The following is a 22303-nucleotide window of genomic DNA, read 5'->3' as shown; positions in this document are numbered from 1 at the left end:
TTAGAGTCTGGGGATTTACTGAGATGGACAGAATGAGAGGAGAAGTGAGATCTTTGTGGACATTCTGCTAAAAAAAAAAGGAGGCTGCATCTCATTATCTGACAACCCTGGTTTTTCATCCATTAGAAAGTGTGTTATGTGGTAGCACACTCAATTATGTTTCTGTTTGTGATTTTATGTAAAAAAAAAACAAAAAAAAAATATATATAAATCTGTATAGTTTGGATCTCTTTAGTGGCATGGCGTACATATGTATTTAATTTACATTTTTCCCCTGCATGTCTATTATTACAAACACACATACATTTGTGTGGGGAATCAGGGGGGTCAAACAGGGTCACTCAGATTGATTTTACGAGAAGCAGAATGCAGGCAGCACCATTACTAACACGGCTTCCCCATCCAAAAGAGCCGCCAACTGAAACAACAGGCTGCCAGCCATGTGAGTGGAACTTTATGCAGCATAGCATCAGTCTGTCAAGGTGGAGGCACCCCCCATCTTAGCTGATTTGACACAGTCAGGTGAAACAAGTTGAGATTTCTGGCAAAAAGTATTATTTTTTTCTGTGTCTTTTCCTCACTGTGATTTCAAGTTTGGGTTTAAAGATTCGGGCGTCCAGTTCAGGACAACAACAAAACAAAACAAAACAAAAAAACAGGGAGGTAAAGAAGCTATGCCCAAGAAAAATAAAAACTTCCTGTTGTCATTCAGAGTGATAGGAACTGGATATTTTCCCTTTTTTTTGTTTTATGTGAGTTTAGAAGGACAGAGACGCAGTTACGTTTGAAAAAAATAAATAAATAAAAGAACGTCAAAGAAAAGGCGTTGGAATAAATAGCTGCAAACAAAACAATTCTCCCAAAAATAAAAGTGGGAAAACAAGCAGGCAGGTGAAGAGGCTGACAAATCTGGCAGGCAAGCAGACTGAAAATGACTGAGAAGGACTATATATATACACAAAAACAGAGAGGAGGAGAGAGAGTGATGAGACACAGGAGGCTTCAATTGGGACAAAACAAAACGATACAGTGACTGAAAAACAACGAAAAATAGAGAAAAATATTCTATTGAAAAAAATATGGGAAAAGAGAGTGACAGCAGTCAGTGATTGCTCTCACTCATGCCTCATTTATTTGTAAATATTGCATGTGATTTTGGAAAGAGATTAGAAATGCTCACACTATTTTTCATTAACAGAAATTCCTTTTTTGTAATATGAATTGTGAATTATTGTAACAATGATAAACCTTTTTTTAAATGTGCTTGCACAGCATTTTTGTTTGTAATTTAGCTATTTATTTCCATTCCTGGTACCAAGAGAGCAACAATAAAGCATAATGGAAAATTTGAATGAATGCAGCTATTGTGTGCTGTTTAGTAATAAGATTGCAACAAATAATGTAAATGATGCTGTGTTGAAGTTGTGGGGCTTTAACATTTATCTGAATGCTTATTTTTGCTGTAAATGATTGCAACAATATCTACATGCGGTATTACTGATTGTATTGATTTTTAAAATATCAGTGATAAAAATAAATGCTTCAATTCCTGCACATAGAATCATATCATCTTATCACAAAAAAGAATGAACATTTAACTATCGGTTTAGTTTTTCACATCAGTAGGTCTATTTTTTTTTTGTCTCTCTGATTTTTCTTTGCGTTTCTACTTGGAAATCTGTAAAGTCAAAGCCGTACGACCCAAAACTATCTGGATTTTTATCTAACAAACTAGCAAAATACATACAGATCTGAACTGATGCGGTGAAGTACAGCAGCAGCAGCAGTGTGAGATAGTTTTGCTCCTTATGTTTGGATATAGACTGTATTTCAAAATAATCAGAATAAGATTTGCATTAAAAAAATGCTGCTAATAGAGAGAGCTGTATCCAAGTATGGTACTGGAATGCTCAGTGGAAGGAAAAAGTATGCGAAGCTCAGGCACACATTGAGAGGATTGTTGAGCCCCTTCCACTGTGAAGGGAAGTTACACCAGGCGTGATTTGGGGCTGCACAGTGCATGGTCTAAACTTTTGGTAAGAAAACATCTCCAATTTGAAAATAAAGTTTTATTGATATGTGTTTTACTTAATATGCCCTCCTGTTGTCTTTGGGTCATTTTGACCCGAGGCCTGGTTTATTTTTTCCGTCAAGTTCATATTTAAATTGCTTCAGCATAAAATTCCATCTGAGTTATGAACACCGTAGTTCTGATGCAGGACTGTTAGATTTAAACTTGCTGTATGCAGCTGCAATTAAAAAAATGTTTTTTAAGTACTTGTCCTCGGTCGACATGACCCGAGGACAACAGGAGGGTTTGAATCTAAGTTTTACTCCAAGTTATTGAGATATGGCTGTGAATTCTTTGGAACTTTTTTGCCAAATTATTTTCTTATGCCACTTCATTAATCGATCCAGACAGCATTTGTATGTGCTTCCCCTCTGAGGGTCATGGTGGATAAAGTTTACATGCACATTTAGAAGCAAAGCAAACAATCACTGCAATTTGCGGGTGACAGTCGTTGAAATCATATGGGATTTAATTACATCAATTAATTTGTAAAGCTTTCATACATTAAGGCATATTCGCTGTAAATGCACATGACTCACACTGGGGTTGATATTAAAGAGTTCCAAACATTGTACCCATTTTAAGGCTTAGTGCTTGCTCTCCTCCTCTCATACATCGGCTCACAAGTGACATGGGGGGACTGCTGCCAGTGGGGGGAGGTGAATGTTTTTTCAGCTTGCGCACATGGCCTGATCTGTCTTGCTTCAGCTTCTCTTACATCATGGCACGTGCCTCAGGGTTTTTTTTTCTTTCTTCAGAGCAGCTCTGTATTTAGGGTGTGATTTACACTCAAACATATATATTCAGACTCTCACACACACACATCACTTGGGAATGTTCTCCTGCTTCAAATTGCAAGCAATATTATCCTCTTCCTACACTTCAATGTGCCTGTAAGGATAGCATTCAGGGAGGAAAGTGGAACAAAAAAAAAAACTCATGAAAGCAACCATATAAAAGACAAAAATGGACAGAAAAACAGACCAAGGCCAGGGAATAATTTATGTTAAATTATATTTGCCTGAAGATATTTATTTTTTATTCTTAGCATGTCCTCCATTTCAGTGATGCCATTTTAATCTGCAGCTCAGCAGCCCTTTAAGTCTGGCAGGGGAACTCAGTTGACACCCTACGGATTCGTCAAAGAAGAATCCACCTGCAGAGGGGAGGAGAACTGAGACCTGTCGTTTATTTCAGCCTTTCTCTGTCTCTGTCTTTATTCTCAGGTTGTTAGAGAACTCGCTGCTCAACGCAGAAGTGAAGGAAGGAGAGATTTTGCCTCCTACCATTCAGAGGCTGATGAAAGGATATAACAAGTATCTCAGGCCTTTCTTTGACGGTAAGGAAACAGCACAGACATGCAGATGTGGGAATGACAAAACAGTCAGAGGATGGTGGTGTAATGGGGAATGGGAGGAGTTTAAATTGTAGAATTGTGCTTGCATGTCCTTGCTGAGTATTTCATGCCTCCGTTCATACACTCAAATGTAATTGAATTCTTTGAAATCCAGGTGTAAAGAAAAGAGAATGCATTAAAATGGAAACACACAGAGAGAGGTACTGGCTCTGCAGATAAAAAATGTGTGAAATGATTTAAAGGGGCAGTATTATGTAAAATTTTCTTTTTTGAGCTTTGTGTCGTGTTATGACATTATTCCCTCACCAAAATCATGCCTAGAGTGTTGCCTTGGTCTTTTCATGCATGTTTGAGAAATCCTTTAATGTCTCCTGGCAGCCAATGGGACTCTCTTTTCTCCTTCAGATTATCCAGAAGCAATTAGCAAACATCTGGTGGAACTGTGCTAATTATATGAGTTACTTTTCTACAATTTCAAGGTGTTAAATTACAAAGTCATATTTGATGTATGTGGCATTTTTACAACTGAGGTTAACATAGTTATTTGATTGTGCTATAAAATGTCTCTAGAAAACACAATACTGCCCTTTCAAAATAAGTGTATTTATCAAAGAAGCATTGTCAGACACTTAAAACTTTAGATTTATGTTTATAAATTATCGGGGATTATTATTTTTTTCATTTATTAGCATATAATATTTTCTATAGACCATAATTGAGTTTTCAGGCATTGACTAAATCTCAAATTATTTTGCTAATTAGTGAAATGTAATTTTACAAACATGTCATCAGTAGCACCAGACATTATATCTGCCTGGCAGGAAAAACAAAAGTCTAAATAGACCAACCTTTTTGGAATAGTGGTCTATTTTGACACTACAGACTTAAAGGCTGTATATTTTTTTTATTTATCATCCAAACACATTTGACAAAAACATTTGCAAAATCGTCAAAATGTTAATGTCTATGTTGTCTAAATGTGAAGTAATAGTGTTACCTTCGTTTTGAAGATGGTCCTGTGACGGTGGGAATGAGTTTGGACATCGCTAGCATTGACACCATTTCTGAGATTAACATGGTAAGATACTCACTCTATAATCAATACATAAGTCATTTAGTATTACATGCAAACATTTGTTGTGGACATTATTGCTTTGTTTTGTTCCACTGTGTCGTAAATTAAATGAACTGAAATGAACCCACAAAGTGGTGAATCCACACTGCTGGCTCTTTTCAGACTCAAGACTTCAGTAGTTTTGAGTCTGAAAACTCAAAACTATACGCATTCAAAAAATATATGTTTGAATGCATATATTTTTTCATTCAAACCAACAGTTACAATGACATTTATACAACAATTAAGCATTGCACGGACAATTCCTGCATCTACAGCGAGTCTAATTAAGGGGACCACTACCACACTTTTACAAATTTAGAAATGGATAAATGGATTTAGAAAAAAGATCCATTACACGACACATCAAAATTAAAGATAAAATGAAAATAGTTAAGAGTCCCATGGTAACTCTATAGGAGCTAGAGACCTTTACACCTCGGGTGAAATAATCTCTTGACAGTACAACTGTCAGTTGAACACTCCCTTAATCTGGGATTTATAGAAGACTGGCAAGAGGAAAACCATTGTGAAAAGAAAGCTGTGAAAGTCCTATTTTCAATTTGCTGCTGGCCGTGTGGGGGACACAGCAAAGTTGTGGAATAAAATGCTCTGTTCAGTTAACACCCTGCTTAGACATGCAAAATTATACGTGTGGGGATCAAGAAAAACTCATAGAAAGGTGATATCTCTCTGAACAACAGAGACTATAACTGAAGACTACCTTCCAACAAGCAACACTAAGCACAAACCCAGAGCTACTTTACGTCACAGCGTGTATTCATGTGTTAAAATGACCCAAGTCTAAGTTCAGACTTACACTGTATTGACAATATGTTGCGTGGTTTGAATATAGTTATTCTAAGATCCAATCTGACATTAAATTGTTTTGCAAGAAAAAAATTAATTAACCAAATATGTGATAAGTGAGGTTGAATATATATGAGATCTATAAGTTTCAGATTTCCATCTGTTAAATAAAAAAGTTAAAGAAAATATTGCATCCTTTAATCATGTTTGGCACTGAGTCAGTGTTTTGCCCAGAAAGTCAGTCTTGTTTTTCAAAAACTCGGACAGACCTGCTGATTTGAAGCTATGCAGTGGATGATTGTGGCCTCAGGCACAGAGGGCCTCCAGGAACCGATTTCATCCATACAAATCAAGCAGCCAACATGACTGTCAGCCTCTTGTTGACATGCCTGTTGAAATTGCCTGATGAAATATTTCTCCCAATTCTTGCAGGACTACACGGCCACCATATTTCTCCGCCAGCGCTGGACGGATGAGCGCCTGGTGTTTGAGGGCAACAAGAGCCTGAGCCTCGACGGGCGTCTGGTGGAGCTTCTCTGGGTGCCGGACACTTTTATTGTTGACTCCAAAAAATCCTTCCTGCATGATATCACCGTGGAGAACCGACTGATCCGCATCTTCCCCAATGGGACCGTGCTTTATGCTCTGAGGTGGGCTAACAAAGAAGCATTGTCGGTCATTTGTTTTGTTTCGTTTTTTCTTCTTCTTCTGCTCCAGCAGATAATAGAAAAGTAGGCCAGAGAATCAAGAAGAAACAGGCTGAGGGAGGAAGCGTGGGCTGAATTTGAGATAATGTGATTGCAATGCTGGGAGTTATATCACGCTATTACTCGACTATTGGATTGTCTGAGTCCAGAAGCTCTTGATGTGTGGATAGTGTGAGAAACACCAAGTCCTGTTTGGATGTGTAACGCAGATATTGTGTTGTGTGAATGACAAGCCTTTGGCAGTTTTTGCCATTCTTATTAAATATTCTCGGCCAAGTACACACATTGTACATTTTTCAGTTATATGTGATGTGTGAGTGTCAACATTACATTCATGATATTCTGAATTACACGATAAGAGAAAGAAAGTACACCATGTTTCTAATTCTAGAGTCTTATGTATCAAGAAATGCTAAAAAAGCAATCTGATTATTTGAGTTCAACTTTAGGTGTTAAAAAGCAAAAATAATTTTACACTTTGATTAGTGACTATAAACACAAAGGGACTGATTGAAAGATCAGTACAATGTTTATTTTAGAAAATTTTGTGCAGTTCAGTTTAAATCCAATAAGACCATTTTACTTTTTGTCCTGTATCTTCCTGAAAAGACGCACATAGTTTCACAGAAGCTTTTTCCTTTTGTCTTTGTTGAATTTATAATTATACTGGAAACATGTGGTGAATCTTTAGGTACTGGAGTTTAGATCTAAATAAGCACTTTGTTAAAGAGACTATTTTTGTCATGCTCTGATACTTAAACCATGAGAATCATGAAGGGATGTACTTTCTATTTCCCAACAATGCAGGTATAGAAATGATGAAGGAAATGCAACACTTCTGACTTCAGTTTTGACTTAGTCATACATGTTATAAATACAAAGAAAACAAAAAATGCAAAAGTTGGATGGTGAGTAACTGCTTGTGCGTGCGTTTAAATGGTTTATCCAGGTGTCTCAACGTTGTCCCTGTGTGCACCAAACCTTATCTTCAAAAACAGAAAATGTGAACTTTTCCCGTCAAAGTTTTGATCGGTGTTTTCATTTTTAAGACCGGTGTGCATTGAGGACAAGATGACTCCATTTGAAGCCTGGTCGATACCCGTCTCCATCTGGTTGGCTCTGACTTCATGGGCCATTGCTTTTACACAGGAAACCGTGCTTTCGCTGCACCTCAGTGTGACACAGAGAGTGTTGAGGGAAAAGGAGCTCAATAGGACAAGCAAAAATAAAACAAGCAAAAGCAAAGAAAATGAAAGAAAAGGAAGTCAGGAGAAGCATGGCGACCTCTGGGGATTCAAGCTGTGAAAGGGGACAGAGCGAGGTGAGAAAAGTATGATGCTGGAGAAAAAAGCAGAAAAGGACAACTGTGCTAAGTGTTTCACTGATGGCCAGGAGGGAAAGAGCTACAAATGTCAGAGTGATTGTTGTGAAACTCCCAGCAGTTAAAAGTGAAGGATTTTAACAAGGCGCTGGGTCCATTTTTTAGATTATGTATGTCCTTTTATATATTGTGGTAAAATACTGATAAACAACAAGTTAAAGATAAACAAATTTTATCACAATAAAATCTTAAGATGGGATGTGGATGATGAAAGCAGAAAGGTTCTTATAAATCACTGGAGTTTCACTGGTTAATGCTGCTATTTACTGGTCAGTCCTTCATTGCAGTAACAGAATTTTGCTCTGAACAAAATCTAATATGCATATTAGATTGCATGTTACAATATGCTGAAAAATTATCAGAGTAAAAAGTTGTTTTAATCAAGTTCATGGGCGTTAATAACTTAGAAATATGTCAATATTATTATATAAATAACGTTGCCTGTGAAAAGCTTGGTTGAGTAACAACTCTTAACATTCTCCATTTTAAGGATATTTAGTCTGAGATAATTTGACTCTCTTTCATTATATATATATATATATATATATATATATATATATATATATATATATATATATATATATATATATATATATATATATATATATATATATATATATATTTTTTTTTTTTTTTTTTACCAATTTTGGCAGTTAAAAGTTGATGAACATCTTGACCAAATGAAAAAATATACCTTTAAACCATGTGGATTGTTGTGCATGTGCAGAGTGCTGTGTATGGCTCTGGATGCAGTTATTTCTGAAGAAAAGATGAAAAATGAAGGCCTCCAGAAATGATGCGTCATGGCTGCATTATGTCATCCATCGCAGTGCCTCTCCATGCCTAATAATTACAGATCTAATTAGCTGTATAACATCTCTGTGGTAACATATTGATAAATGCCTTAGGGATGTCTAATGTGGCTGATATGAATTATGTGATCTGCTTGTTGCTGTTATACAATTAGGATCAATTTGGTGCTTCTGCTGGGTTTTTTTAATTAATGTTTTGTATAATTACATTTTGCTTTGAATTTTATACATTTTGCTAACATGCCATAGGATTCATTTCTCATTCCATGCATCTCATAATTTTCATGTTCTGTGGTAAGAATGAGAGCCTTTGATGAGTTTATCACTGATTAGTGACACCAACTATCATCCCATCAAAGACAAATGTCAATATGGATTCTAATAAGAAAAAAAACATGTTATTCTTTTTTCTTCAGGATCACCACTACTGTGGCATGTAACATGGATCTGACGAAGTACCCCATGGACAAGCAGACCTGCACATTACAACTAGAGAGCTGTAAGGACATTTCACTCTTTAAGAAAATTTGAGCCATGCTTCTTGAAGCAGGGACATAGAGTTGGTGGGTGGGTGTGATTTCAAGTGAATGAGATCAAAACAAGTGATCAAACGCATCACTTTCTCTCATCTTCGACATTGCTTGCAAAAGCAAGTGCAGTCTTTGCCCATGTGTGCAAAAAAACAAAATAAAATAAAATAAAAACAGCTGATGTCACAGTGCATTGGAAACTGGGACATTTTAGGTAAAAATGAAATAATTTGTTGTGTTTGGCACTGGAACAGCCAACTCCGATTTAAAAAAAGCAACAACAAACAAACACAAAGCCAGAGGGTTGCGCATAAAAATGATCTACTTTGTTAGTGAAAAGTTGCTGAGTAGAAAAAGTACAAGCTACACACTTTCTGTGAAGCTTTAGGAACCCTTTAAACTTTGACAGAGCGTAAGGCTTTTATGTTACTTTAACACGGATAAAGCACAAACAGTGTCTATCCAGCCACACCTTCACTGCCTTGCAGAGCAGTGCGTTCTCACATTTTCTCCTGTTTCAAACACAAACCTCAATGTACTTCACTCAGGCTTTCTGTGACAGACCAAACAAAGAACAACATAATCCTCTGTAAGTGGAACGATCAGTAGACACGGTTTTGAAACTTCTAAAAGTGTGGGATGCATTTCTGTATTCAGCTCCCCTCTGTACTGATAGCCTCACATATCATACAGTGCTTCCCCCTCTGCCTCAGAGACAAGGCGAGGAGGGAGCGAAGTGTAGAGCTGCTTCGTCTCTGCATAGCATGGTGCTGTGGGGCTGGTGTGCATTAATTGAATTATGAATCATTTTTAATTTATGCATTTTGCATGAGGAAAGTTGTGTATTCATCTCTGAAAACACCTTCTTTCATGTTTTGGTGTGAAATAAGCATACCAACTCCAGAACAAAAGAAAAATATGTGTAAGACCTTGCTGTCTTTAGTTTGTGAGAGTATGGTCATTAAAGGTGAAATTTATCCTGAACCAACACGGTCTGAAAAGCCACTCTGGGTGGAAGAAGCCATTGCTTCAGAAGCAACACAAAAAGATGGATTAAAGTTTGCCAGCATGCTTAGGCATAAATCATTTTCTTTGGGTGCACCATCATGCAACCTATGATCCAACTCATACAGTTCAAAAAGCAATTCTAGCTTATATTTCTGAAATATCTTTAAACTTCTAAATTTGGAGAAAGTGATCACTCAGAAAGTTCATGTACTTTGCTGAGGTCGTTTTCATTTCAAATTGATTAAAAATTAGGAGTCAAAACGTTGTGTTAGGAGTGAAATAATCTGCCTGTGGAACTGGTTAAATGTTAGGAAATTATTTCCTGAAACAAGCTCTTAAATCTTGCTGAAAATTCACTAACAAATTAGTTTTTTATTTTTTAGGTGTGCAAACAAACTTGATAAAATTTTGCAGAATAGCATTTCTTGAAAAAAAAACTTCCTCTTATTATTCTAGCATTTGCAAAAAATAAATAATCTAGTGTGTTACCCTAACTGATTTAACTGACAGTATATGGACTGTCTGACTGATCACTTTCTTTCATGGTTCAAAAAGAAGAGCTGTACCTTCAGTAGCAAAATCATCTTCATGCATGACAATTAATGCTACCAGGAATACCACTGTGTCACTGGCTGCTATGGGCATGAAAGGGGAGAAACTCATGGTGTGTCACCATCCTCCTCTGACCTCTGACCCTATTGAGCCCTTTGGAGTTGCCTCAAGCAGAAGATCTGAGGGTGGGACACTGTTCATGTAAAAACAGCAGCTCTGGGAAGGTTTTCTGACATCCTGCAGAGAAATTCAAGCAGAAACTTTCCACAAACTCACAAGTTCAATGGATGCAAGAATTGTGCAGATGATATCAAAGAAGTATTGACGTGTAACTCGTTCTGTTAAGATGTTTTCGATTGAAATAGTTTTTTAGTACATGTGATCCCTCAGTGCTGCACGTTCAAAGAATGACTGTTTGCAGTTCTTTATAATCCATAAAATGTTTAGAAAATCTGCTGAGCATAATAATTTGGAACACAGTGTAGATATATATTTTTTTATTTATATGGGGTCATGAAGTAAAGAGTACCTGAAATAAAAACGTTATTTTGACTGAAAGAAGATGCATTCTTTGGTGACATGGTGGATATAATATGTTATACATCTTCCTCCACTTTCTATTCCCAGCTTGCTTTAGTTGTTTTTTTTTTTGTTGTTTTTTTTTCTGTAAAATGACAGCCAGCCAGGCCAGGCTCAGTCTGATCCCTGCCAGAAGCCAACCAAGACCTCAGCTTCACACAAAACCTTTACCTCAAGCTCCAGTGCCACTTAGCTGACAGAAAGACATTTAAAGGATAAAGTCAGGTAACTGAGAGGAGAGGGTTCTTCCTCTGGACCCTCAATAATTCTTGGCTAAATATCTCTTTATCTTTTCCTCTCTCCTCTCAATTCTGTTTCTATCTCTTCCGGATGTTCGGTTTCTTTTCTATATCACATCCTGTCCTCCTCTAGCTGTCCCGGTGTCTCTTTATGAAAATGTATATCCGAGGATTTATTTCTTTTAAAGCCATGCCAGAATTGGATCCTCTGCGCAGGAGGAAGCTTTAAAGGCAGTGCTGTTGTGGGAGTGTGTGGGGTGTTTAAATTAGGATGCAGTAAAATATTTAATGCTTCTTGGCAGCAACAGACATTAACAAAGTGCCATTCTTTTGTAGTGCTTGAAATAAAATGTCGGTGCTGGATGCCACCTTTTGCAAAGTCTTTTGTTAGAATCTGGAACTGAGGGGTCGACTTTTCCATGCCAGCGTTTAACTTCCTGTGTCGTGCCAATGCTGCAGGTCAAAAAACTGATCAGTTCTTCCTTTAAGAATCACGGTTTGAGACAAAACTGTGATTTGTTGAAGGCATCAAAGTCTACCGTATCCCACATTTAACTGGTAATGAGGGTTAATGTCATCAATCCATGACTTTGGGTTAAGTGAGGTGAAGACTCTTGCAGCACTTGTATTTCTGAGGATACAAGTTTATTAACAGACCTACTGGTTTCAGCTTCGTCTGAGAGGAGATCATTGGGGTTCAAACTACAGTTCTTATTCTCTTACTCCCTCTGCAGATACATTTGGAAAATGCATCTGAGACTTTTAACCTCATTAAATAAGCAGGTCTGGCTTTTAGAACTGAAAATCAACCACATGATGATTCCTATAACTTTACAATACTAGACTTATATGCTGCTACAGTAAACCCTTTCACACACGACTGTTGTCTTTGATCATCTGATTATTTTCAGGCTTTCTTTGAACAATAATTAATTGGGTTATCTCTGTTCTCCAGGGCGCTGTGTTATATGCATGCTTTGTCTGTTTGTGTTATGCTTCGAGGTAAGAGTGATGCTCCTCACTCGGATCTTGTTGCACTCTTTTGCCATCTTTGAATAAGTGAAGGAACAGAAGTACAGTCTCTTGCATTCGCAGACCTTTGAACGTTTTCACACTCTGTCACATTATAACCACAAACTCCAATGCTTGTGTGTTATTTACATTTCAGGAAAGAGATCATCACAATATAATTCACAATTGTAAAGTAGAAGAAAAAGTTATTTTTTTTAAAAAAGAACCAAACAATATCCATCTGAAAAGTGTGGCATGCAAATGTATTCTATACCCCATGATTCAGTGCTTGCAGAACCATATTAAGGGGTATTTCTCTGCTTTGCATTTTAAGAGACTAGACTTTTTTCCTACTTGTCTTTACAAAAAAGATTAAACTAAGTAAGATTGGAATCAGTGTTGCAATAATATGCACATCACTTTAATGTGCATATTTGAACTTTGGCTAGGACATTCTGAAACACGAATATTCTTTCATCTAAATCATTCCAGTAGTTCTGGCCGCATGTTTAGGTTTATTGAAATATAAACTTCCACCTGACCAGCTGCTAATGTAAGATATGATGCTGCTTTAAAAGTTTTGAAGAAACACGTGTCTTCTTCCTTCCACTTCACACTTTCTTTGTCACTTTATCTCTTCTTTATCACTCTACACAGCTTCCAATAAACCCAGTCGTAATGTGACAAAATGTCTTGATGGGTCTGCATCACATGGCCGATCACTTGCATGAAATTCTGCAACAAATGAAAACATTTAAGCACCAATTAATTATTTTTTGAACTCTAATAGATTCACTTTTAAATGTTAAATTGAGGTCTTCCGTTTCAGAAGTTCATTTTGCTTCCCTCGAACGTCTTTCCTGTTGCAGATATTTAGCATTATGCCCAGTTTACCAGGCCCCCACTGTGAAGCTCAATTCCTAAACAACTGAGTCTTAATAAGATCAGAACATTGCACAGATAGTAGCCATTAACATTCCCTGCTGTTTCTCTCATTGCCACTTCAGGCTTTAGCAAAGGAAACATCAATTATTCTGTTTCTATAAAATCCACAGCTGTAACACTGATCCAATGCTCATGTGTGCATGTTTACGGGTTTGTTCCACATTTCAAAGGGATATCCAGTTATTTAGGTGCATATAAATAAATTTTTCCACATTACAAAGTGCAAGCTAGCATATTTATTTATTTATTTATGTGAATTTGTGTAACAAGTCATCATATAGGAAAGGAAAGAGACATTTGATGATGTAATATTCCAGCTCATGCATGACAACACAGATACCCTATGAATAAAATGAAGAAACACATCCCACATTGTTGCCAAAGAGATGAACAATAACGTCATAAAACAAATAATTAAAACAAAGGATTAAAAATTGGTTTACAGACACAAACTTAAGAGAAAAGATTTCATCTCTTTACTGTTTTTCAGGGGGCTACAACATCAACGACGTCATGTTTTACTGGACCCGAGGAAACGAGTCTGTCAGTGGCTTAGACACCCTCCAACTGGCTCAGTACACCGTGGAGGACCACTACACTTCTGTCTCAGAAGCTGTCTATGAAACAGGTGAGAACAAAGACTAAATATTTGACTAATGTTTGAGTTTGGCTTAAAAGAAGTGCCTTACTTTTGAATATTTTGAATTATACCAATTAGGCACATTTTTATGCCACTTCTGCTAAACTCAACTGTGCTGAAAATTAGCATCTACATCTTTTTCTGTTATTGCTATTTCTTAAGTTTTCTCTCTTCCCTTGAAGGCAATTACCCGAGGCTGGTTTTTCACTTCGAGCTGAAAAGAAGCATTCTGTATTTCGTCCTGGAGACATATGTCCCCTCAAGCCTGCTGGTGGTCCTCTCATGGGTGTCCTTCTGGATTTCCTTATCCTCTGTTCCAGCTCGAATTTGCATAGGTATTCATCAGTTTGCTATTGCATCAAATCTGACTCAAGAATATTTTTCTATTAGCTATATCTGTAATTTTTTCCAAAACACTAGGGAAGATTACTTTATTCTCAAAAAAAAAAAATTCATGAGATTTTGAACTGTTGTTTTAATTGAAAACAAACTTATGACAAAAAAAAGTGATGAGGAACAAAAAAATGTGATGAGGAACTTCTTTGAACTCCTAAAGTTCAGAAGTTTGTGCATCACACTGGAGTTTAAGTGGCCTATGATTCTAGATATACAACTTTTTTTTTTTTTTTTTTTAACTCTGGCTCCTCTGGACTCTCTTCAGTCAGTTCACAGCCCATCTTGAATGAGTGAAAGACTGAATGGACGAATTTCAGATGTAGTCAGGTCAAATCTTGGTTTAGGTTTGATCTCAAAAATCTCTCTGAATTGATTTTGTTTGAGCGAAGCATTGCAACCCTGAAACCCACCTGACTGCACTCATTCTAACTTTTAACAGCTGACAAAATATTAATTATCGAAGCACATGGAGTCATGATGTCTGTAGTTATTTTTTAGAGAATCTCATTCAATTTCTTTTACTCTAGTCCTGTTATTTTAAATTTATACGGCCATGTAAAAATAAATTTTACACAAGGTTTTTTGTTTTTGTTGGCTTTTTTCTTGTTGGTGTTGGTCCAGACGGACAGCTGAAGGTTGGGGAAGTGGGATGGCACCCTCACAATCAAGCCAGTTTTCAATCCATCTTGCTTGTTTGATATAATGAGCTAAATTATCTGTTTAATGTTTCATCCACTGACCACCTGAATTCTCTTTAACACTTTGTAAATTGTCCAAATTGCAGAGTTTAGAGAATTAAACTGTAATTACCATAATTCCTTCATGATTGAGTGTTGACTAGACATTATAGAATATCTCTATGTGATCATGAGAAAATGTCTTAGAACTGTTAAACATTTCATCAGTATAAATAGATAATTCAAATTTTAAAATTAAACTTTTATAAATTAATTTGAGTTTACTCATTCAGGGACATTAACTGCATAAAACTCCAATGTATCATATTTAGCGTTGGGTTTTTTTTCCTTACATTTGACTGAAACTTTTACATTGTTGGTGTTAAATTTATTGCATATTTTAAAAAGAGAAAACCACACACCAGTAGATTGTGCCTTTCTATGATTATATTTCATAAAACGCAAAGTCTAGTGCAAACCAGAAAAAAAAACGCATTGTGTAGACATTTTTATGAACAAATCTATAACCATTGCTTTAAGAATAAATCTCTATGATAATAAATATGGAAAGAGAAAAGACAGTTAATACTTTCATATGTGATACTAAGCGGTTTTCAGAAATGTTCAGACCAACGTTTTAGTCATTAAAAGAGAATTTATTTATTTCTGGCTGTTAGAATTTTTTGGGTTTGAATCAGTCATTGAACAACAACATGTTTATCATATATCTCTATAGATTAATGCTGATTTTATTGTTTGACAGGAGTGACCACAGTCCTGACTATGACCACCCTGATGATGGGAGCCCGGACATCGCTGCCCAATGCCAACTGCTTCATCAAGGCCATCGATGTCTACTTGGGAATCTGCTTTAGCTTCATCTTTGGAGCTCTTATTGAGTACGCCGTGGCCCACTTCTGCACTCTAACTCATGCTGATGCTCACATGTTGATGGTGAGACTCTGCTATATATTTAAAAGCATCGTTGTTCATGTTCAATATCATACGACACAGTCTACAATTACTGCCACTGCTGGAAAAAAAACTAAAAAACCTTTTAACTTCAAGTATGTAAATGATAGTGAAAAAGGTATCTCATATTAAACAATAATTGGGACAAAATGAAAATAGCAATAACTTATGGAACCTTTGCTGTTCCTTCTTGCTCAGCCTTTCGACAGCAACTGGTGGGTCCCCATTTATGCTCTTGTATTTTCAGCTCACCACTTGTTTTCATCTCACCATCATCTCAGGGTGGAAAAATCGTAATTGGTAATTTTGCCCAACTGGATGGTGATTTGCATTTAGCAATTAGCATTTAGCAAGATCAGGAAATATAATTTTTGTTGTATGTTTTAAAGGTTAAAAGGTTTTTTTATACATCTTTACTGTGCCAGTAAATGTGAAGGATGATGTAGCTCTCATTCTGTCACCTTTGTTGTAATAGTCATGTTAAGGAACCATCCAGCCCCTTATCAAATTCCTAATCCATCTTGTGCTTCCATTCGACCTTTGTCCTGCAGTACCAAATGCACGAAATGGACGACGACATGAACGGCATCATCACCACCATTTCTACTCACTCCAACAGAGCCAAGAGACGCAAGGAGCCCGCTGTCACTCCCCCGCCGGCTCCTGCCTCGGCAGAACTCAGCGTCGGCCCCTCCAGTCCTTCAGGCAGTGAGCCCAAGCCTGAAGTGTCCCCTCCTGAACCCACCAACTGGTGCCTCACCACTCTTGCCACACTGCGCAAAATCCTCCGCTTTATAAGCTGCTGTCACATCGAGAACCCCCACCACATAGACAACTACTCCAGAGTTACCTTCCCCCTTTCTTTTGTCATTGTCAACCTACTCTACTGGACATATTATCTGTACTTCTAGTATTGGCTTTAGAGCAGCAGTGTGTAAGGCAAAGCGTGTATGTGGACAAGAAGTGTATTTTACTGTATGTATGTACAGAAAGCATTAACAAGGTGTGTTCTGAGATGGGTTCATACCGTTTCTACATTTGGTTTCATACGCAAAGTAGCAAACTCAAATGAGACCATTGTTTTTATTTATCTATTTATTTAGTTATTTATTTAAAAAAAGTAAAACAGGTGCATCTAAATAAATTAGAATATTATTGATAGTTGAAATAGCAGTCTGGTAAAAATGATCCCCATTTACAATATAAATGCTCAGTAATTGGTTGCTGCTCTTTTGAATAAACTGCATGGAAGCTCGTTCTATTAATGACATCTTTTAACTACTCTGATTGTTGGCTCTGGAGTCGTTTGTCTGTATTAGTATTACGTTAGGATAGTTTTCTGGAAATCTAAATAAGGATCTCCATATTGTTTGTCAACAGTGGAAAGCATAAAGTGCTCTAAATGTTGATTGTTGCTCAGACGACTCTGCCAAAACAGGGTGGAACAACACCTGCGGATGGTATTTTTTTCAAAATCAGTGAAATTTCCACAGATAGTTTTATGAACAGCTTCACTAAAAAAAAGGCTGCACCTTTACTTTTTTCCTTCCACACAACTTTCCAAAAATGTATTGAGATCCAAAATTCAACCAACTTGATAGGAATAAGTTTTTATTTCTTGCAAATTAGAAGTCTTTGCCCTGAATTTCAAGGCTGCTATCTGTAGATTGTAGCTATGATTTCTGTAATTAGTCTGATGTAATATTAAAATTTCTGAGAAATTAAATTTGGAGTTTTAAGTAGCTGTAATCAAAATGAACAGAAATGACTACAAATATATCACTGTATGTAGTAACACTATGATACGTACAGGTTTTTAATAATATTTTAATTTACTTAGATTCATCTGTATACTTAGATTCACCTGTTTTTCTAAATAAATCAGTTATTTTGCTAAAAAGAAACGGCCGTCTTTAATCAAAGAACATAGAAGTCTGAACAGTTTTACCAATCGATAATTAGGAAAAGGCTATTGCATTCTTTCTAGTTGAGATATAGTCATGCTAAGATGGAGCTGTGATTTAAGGCTTTGTGACAGATTTCACAAGGGCTGTTATGTGAGAGCAAATTCCCACAGCGCTTTGATTTTCTGCTGTCACGGACTGATCATCGATATTTTATAACTTCATCTTCTATTTTCTGCAACATTTAGGAGGAAGAAAAGAAAAAACAGATGGCAGTTGTGAGGTGAAAAGACCCATAATAGAGTGTGTTAAAAAAAAAAGCTAAACCTTTCTCCAAATGGATGATCGCTTCTGTCAGAGCTGGAAAAATCTTTTTCTCTGTCAGCCTGTGGGTTGCTTTTTTTTTATTTTTTAACGAAGCAGTCAGGTTTTGTTTGCTTGCATTTTTTGTTTTTAATGAGAATATGAATATATATAGTGGCCTTTAATCATTTATAAACTGATTTTATTACACAAATCATCATACGAGTCTGAAACTCCCTATTAAGAAACACCACATTCTGAATTTTATGAATACACTACATGTTATTAAATAACACATAATATAAAAAGAAACTGTAAGAAATCGTCCATCCTAAAATACCTGAGGTATAAATAAATTATGTGGCATAAATGGTGGATAAATGTGCCAAACTGAAAAAAGACACCAACTTCATGTACAAATGGTACAGAATTTTTCTGGATTTTCTTCTTGATTCTGTCTCTTACAATACTGACCTCTCCATTCTTTGAAAGTGGAAAAAACTTTAAAAATGGAGGTGTCTCCTCCCACTGTATATATCAAACCATTTTTGAAGTAGTAGAAAATGATCAAATATGCTTTTTTAGGGATATTTAATATTATTAGAACATATTATTATTGTAATAACACTGCCTGCTCATGTGACGCTGTGGTAAATTACAATCTTGTCTCCTGAGACGCGCCTTAAATTGAACTAAATTTCCCCACTGAGGTGGAAAAGGAAACAATATTATCTTCTTAATCAATTCTGTGGTATGAAAAAAACCTGACAGAGACAGAAACAAACCATTATCACCATATCATGAGCTCTGGATGTAGATAGTTAAGCTTTTGCCAATTCACACTGTGGTGATAATGCCCACAGGGTAACAAATTAGACATGTGGATGTGCAGGACTGCCACACTTTAAAGTACAGTGAGATAGTGAACGATACATTATTTATGCAGTATTTCTCTCTGTGGCTTCAGCAATTGTTTCTCGCTGGGCTTTTGTAAAAACATAAAGAAGTGGCCAGACTTTGTGGAATGGGAATGAAATGCCCCGCCCCCCCAAAAATAAAGAGGATGGAAGCCTCTGTGCACTGTGAAAAACAAAAACAAAACAGCACAGCATTTCTTGGTTTTTATGATTCAACTTCTACAAAGAAGGGAGAAATCCCGTCCCAGTAAATGCTAACATAACCATGATGGGGCAGCAAGTGGCTACAACGTCTTTATTCCATTTTAAAAGCCATAAAAAGCATTCTAAGTGTAGCCAGTGATTGTGTTTTTGCAGCAACTTCACAGAAAAAAAACAATAGGAAACCACTGTGTCCATTGAACACATATTGAAGTGTAATGGTGACAGGGTCAGAACAAAATATAGAACAAAAGTACACCCTTCAGGCATAACATTTTTGTCACTGTGTCCCCACAATTGATGTGTTGCAAAGAGGGAAATGGGCAAACATTAGGATTTGAGTTTATAGCGGCCTTGTGACTGGGTCAGAGCATCCAACATGCCCATCTGCAGTGGCCAGTCTCTATTTAGTGGCCCAAGGACGGAGAAGTTGTGACTTTGTGACAGGGTCATTCATGTACAGGCTGTCCTCTGGATAGACTGGATCTATCCAACAGAAAAGCCATTGCTGACCAAATTGCAGATTAATTTAATACTAGTTCTGATAGAAGGGGGCAAGAATGCATAGACCTTCATAGTGTGTTGCCCTGCTGACGCCTATTCAGTGCTGAAATAACCAACAATCTGATAAATTATCCATGAATGGCCAGGGGAGCATGAGTTGGCGATGTGGGGAACACAAAACCCCAGGAAGATAACAACAATGTTCTGCTGCAAAACGTCTTCACGGATGTTACTTTGACTTTGACGCCACCTGCCCAAGCATTGCTACAGATCATGTGCACCCATTTATGGAAGCACTGCAATTGTCTGAATGTATCTTCTTTGTTTGAGGAACACAACAACGTGTTTGAGGTGTTGACTTGGCCTCCAAATCTCCCAAATCTAAATCCACTGGACTGACATGAATCCATAAAGCTGCAGCTAACAGGACTTAGAGGACATGCTTCTAACATTTACAAGATGCTGCAGCAACACCTTCAGCATTGTAGAGGAGCCCAAGCATCAATGAGTCAACTAACGGGGAACCAGTCCAGTATTTGGCTGGTGATCACAATGATATGCTTGATCTTGTTCTCTTTGAAAGAAGAACAATTTTATAATTCTGTTAGGGATCATAAAATATACTATTTTTTATTTTTTAACTTTAACTTTGTTTACTTTTGAAATTTATCTTTGGGCTTTCAGTTCAGATTATAATGTGGTGGCCCCCACATTATAATCTGGACAGTAGGTGTAAAAACATAACAAACCCAATTTCACAATGCCTTGGTTTGTTTGCTCACAGGAACATGAGCCAAAGAAGATGCTTTCATTATTGTTAGTTTTCCCTTTAGTGTCAAATGCTTAAATGCTTTGCTGAAAAGAATCTTCCATGATTGTTTCTGTAGTCACTGGAGAATACAATAAACTGCATGTTGTAGGCGAGCAGATGAAAACAGCAACACTCAGACAACAGGATTCAGTTGAACTAAAGAGATGCATGTTTATTTATTGCCGTTTACTCAATATTACTGTGAAGAATTCAAAGTTGGTGACTTAAAATCACAGTTGATTTTTAAAGAACTAATTTTGGGTTTGTCAAGGAGAGCTAAACTGTCAATGTACAGTAATGACCTGCTTTAGCTCCATGGTTTTATATTTGTTTCACTGTCTGCCGTCTACAGACAAACATTTCAGTTGTCTCTTTTGCCTGATGTTTTATGAAAAATAGGATCTTTTCAGTTTCTATTTTCCTTTCTGCATGGTTTTAGGTGTATCTGTTTTCCTTCTACATTCTTTTGTCTGACATACAGAATTAGTCACTGTAAAAATCTAATTGTGAGGACTGGGTTGGTAGAAAGCTCATTGCCAAACATGAGATTTAAAATTTAGAAAATGTTAATTCTCAAACCCCAAACTGTGAGTGACATCTTCTCTGTTGATGTTGGAAAACATGTACTTTTTAGATTTAATATCATTATTATTACTTTGCTGAGCTAGTTAAGCTTGACATATGCATGTAAATGTGGAGCCAAAGAGCCACAACACAGAGAACACCCATCCGGTCCTATTTTCAAAACACTGAATGAACATTGTTTTGGATGGAAAAGATGCTGAAGGACGTCAGTGGGCCATTGGAGGGATATATTTAAAGAAAAATAGAGACCTTTTATTCCCCAGTGTGGGGGATGGGTCGGTTATAAACTACCAACTGAGAGGACAACTTTATTTTACGGGACATTTTCTTCTCAAATGTATTTATACACAGTAATAACATCCAGTTGCTTTACTTACTGTAAATAAACAATACCACTATGCATGATATCCTGGTGTACGAATGTGAATAATAGCAATAAAAAGGCTTAATGTGTTATTTGTTGATGCTTTGCCAATTTTGTTTGAAGGCGTTTAAGCAGCTTTTCATCACCTAACAAGAATCCTGAGAGCTGAAGAACCGACTCTTCCTTCAAAAACAACTTGTAATTTTAAGAAAGAAACATAAAAAGGCTGGTAATAATCATTACTGTTTTGTTAATACTTTTATTGGTGAGCAGATATGAAAAGAAAATACTTTATTTTATTATATCTGTTCAGAAAGGAATGAAAACAGAATGGATACTTAGTTCTAATTCTCAACCAAAGCTCCAAATTGACAACAGATCCTGACGAGGTGAAAGAACAATAAATAGTTAAACGAGTGATTATGCCATCTGTGACACATTTTGTGTTTTTCCTGAATATCACTCCATTCTGAATGCAAAGTGAGGAAGTGTCAGTCCCTTCAATGCTAGGAGAGACAAACACTGCTGCTAGTCTCAAAGCAACCACTGGGCAAACAGACCGACTGGTAGAAAAGATTTCTACTTGGGGAGAGATGGAGAAAATTAAATATAGCAAATTGAGCAGCTGCCTCTGACCCTTTATGGGCCCTCTGTCTTCCTATGCTGATTGGACGGTTGTATGCTGGAAGCAAATGAACAAGATGTGGTTCCGAAACATTAAATTCCTAATAATTTTCTCGCTTTCCTTCTTTTGTCTCTTCCTCAAAATAATGTTAGAGCATAAAATATGTTCTTCAGAACTATGAGAGCTCCTTAACCTTGTGATTAAACTTTTAATCAGTTGAGATAATAATTTGAAACCTCGATTCACTTTCCATAAAACTTCCTCTTTATCTGTTTTATCATCTTTTAT

General features: G+C 36.6%; 1 protein-coding gene across 2 annotated transcripts in view; it reads left to right on the top strand.

The window, feature by feature from the left end:
- LOC129359852 (gamma-aminobutyric acid receptor subunit pi) overlaps positions 1–21482 on the top strand; it is a 56730-nt gene extending 35248 nt beyond the window's left edge. Inside the window, exons 3-10 of one of the 2 annotated variants that reach the window (XM_055029778.1) lie at positions 3298–3410; positions 4439–4506; positions 5785–6002; positions 8669–8751; positions 13607–13744; positions 13939–14091; positions 15593–15783; positions 16353–21482. In XM_055029778.1, coding sequence (XP_054885753.1) covers positions 3298–3410; positions 4439–4506; positions 5785–6002; positions 8669–8751; positions 13607–13744; positions 13939–14091; positions 15593–15783; positions 16353–16712 — 1324 coding nt within the window. In that variant the 3' untranslated portion in view covers positions 16713–21482. The remainder of the gene's footprint in view (positions 1–3297; positions 3411–4438; positions 4507–5784; positions 6003–8668; positions 8752–13606; positions 13745–13938; positions 14092–15592; positions 15784–16352) is intronic. The other variant, XM_055029779.1, reaches the window with a different exon arrangement.
- The last annotated feature ends 821 nt before the right edge of the window (positions 21483–22303 follow it).

Source organism: Poeciliopsis prolifica, unplaced genomic scaffold, assembly GCF_027474105.1.
Source record: "Poeciliopsis prolifica strain line A6 unplaced genomic scaffold, Auburn_PproV2 SCAFFOLD005, whole genome shotgun sequence".
Taxonomy (NCBI): domain Eukaryota; kingdom Metazoa; phylum Chordata; class Actinopteri; order Cyprinodontiformes; family Poeciliidae; genus Poeciliopsis; species Poeciliopsis prolifica.
The sequence above is the reverse complement of the archived record's forward strand: the minus strand, read 5'-3'. Positions and strand labels throughout refer to the sequence as shown.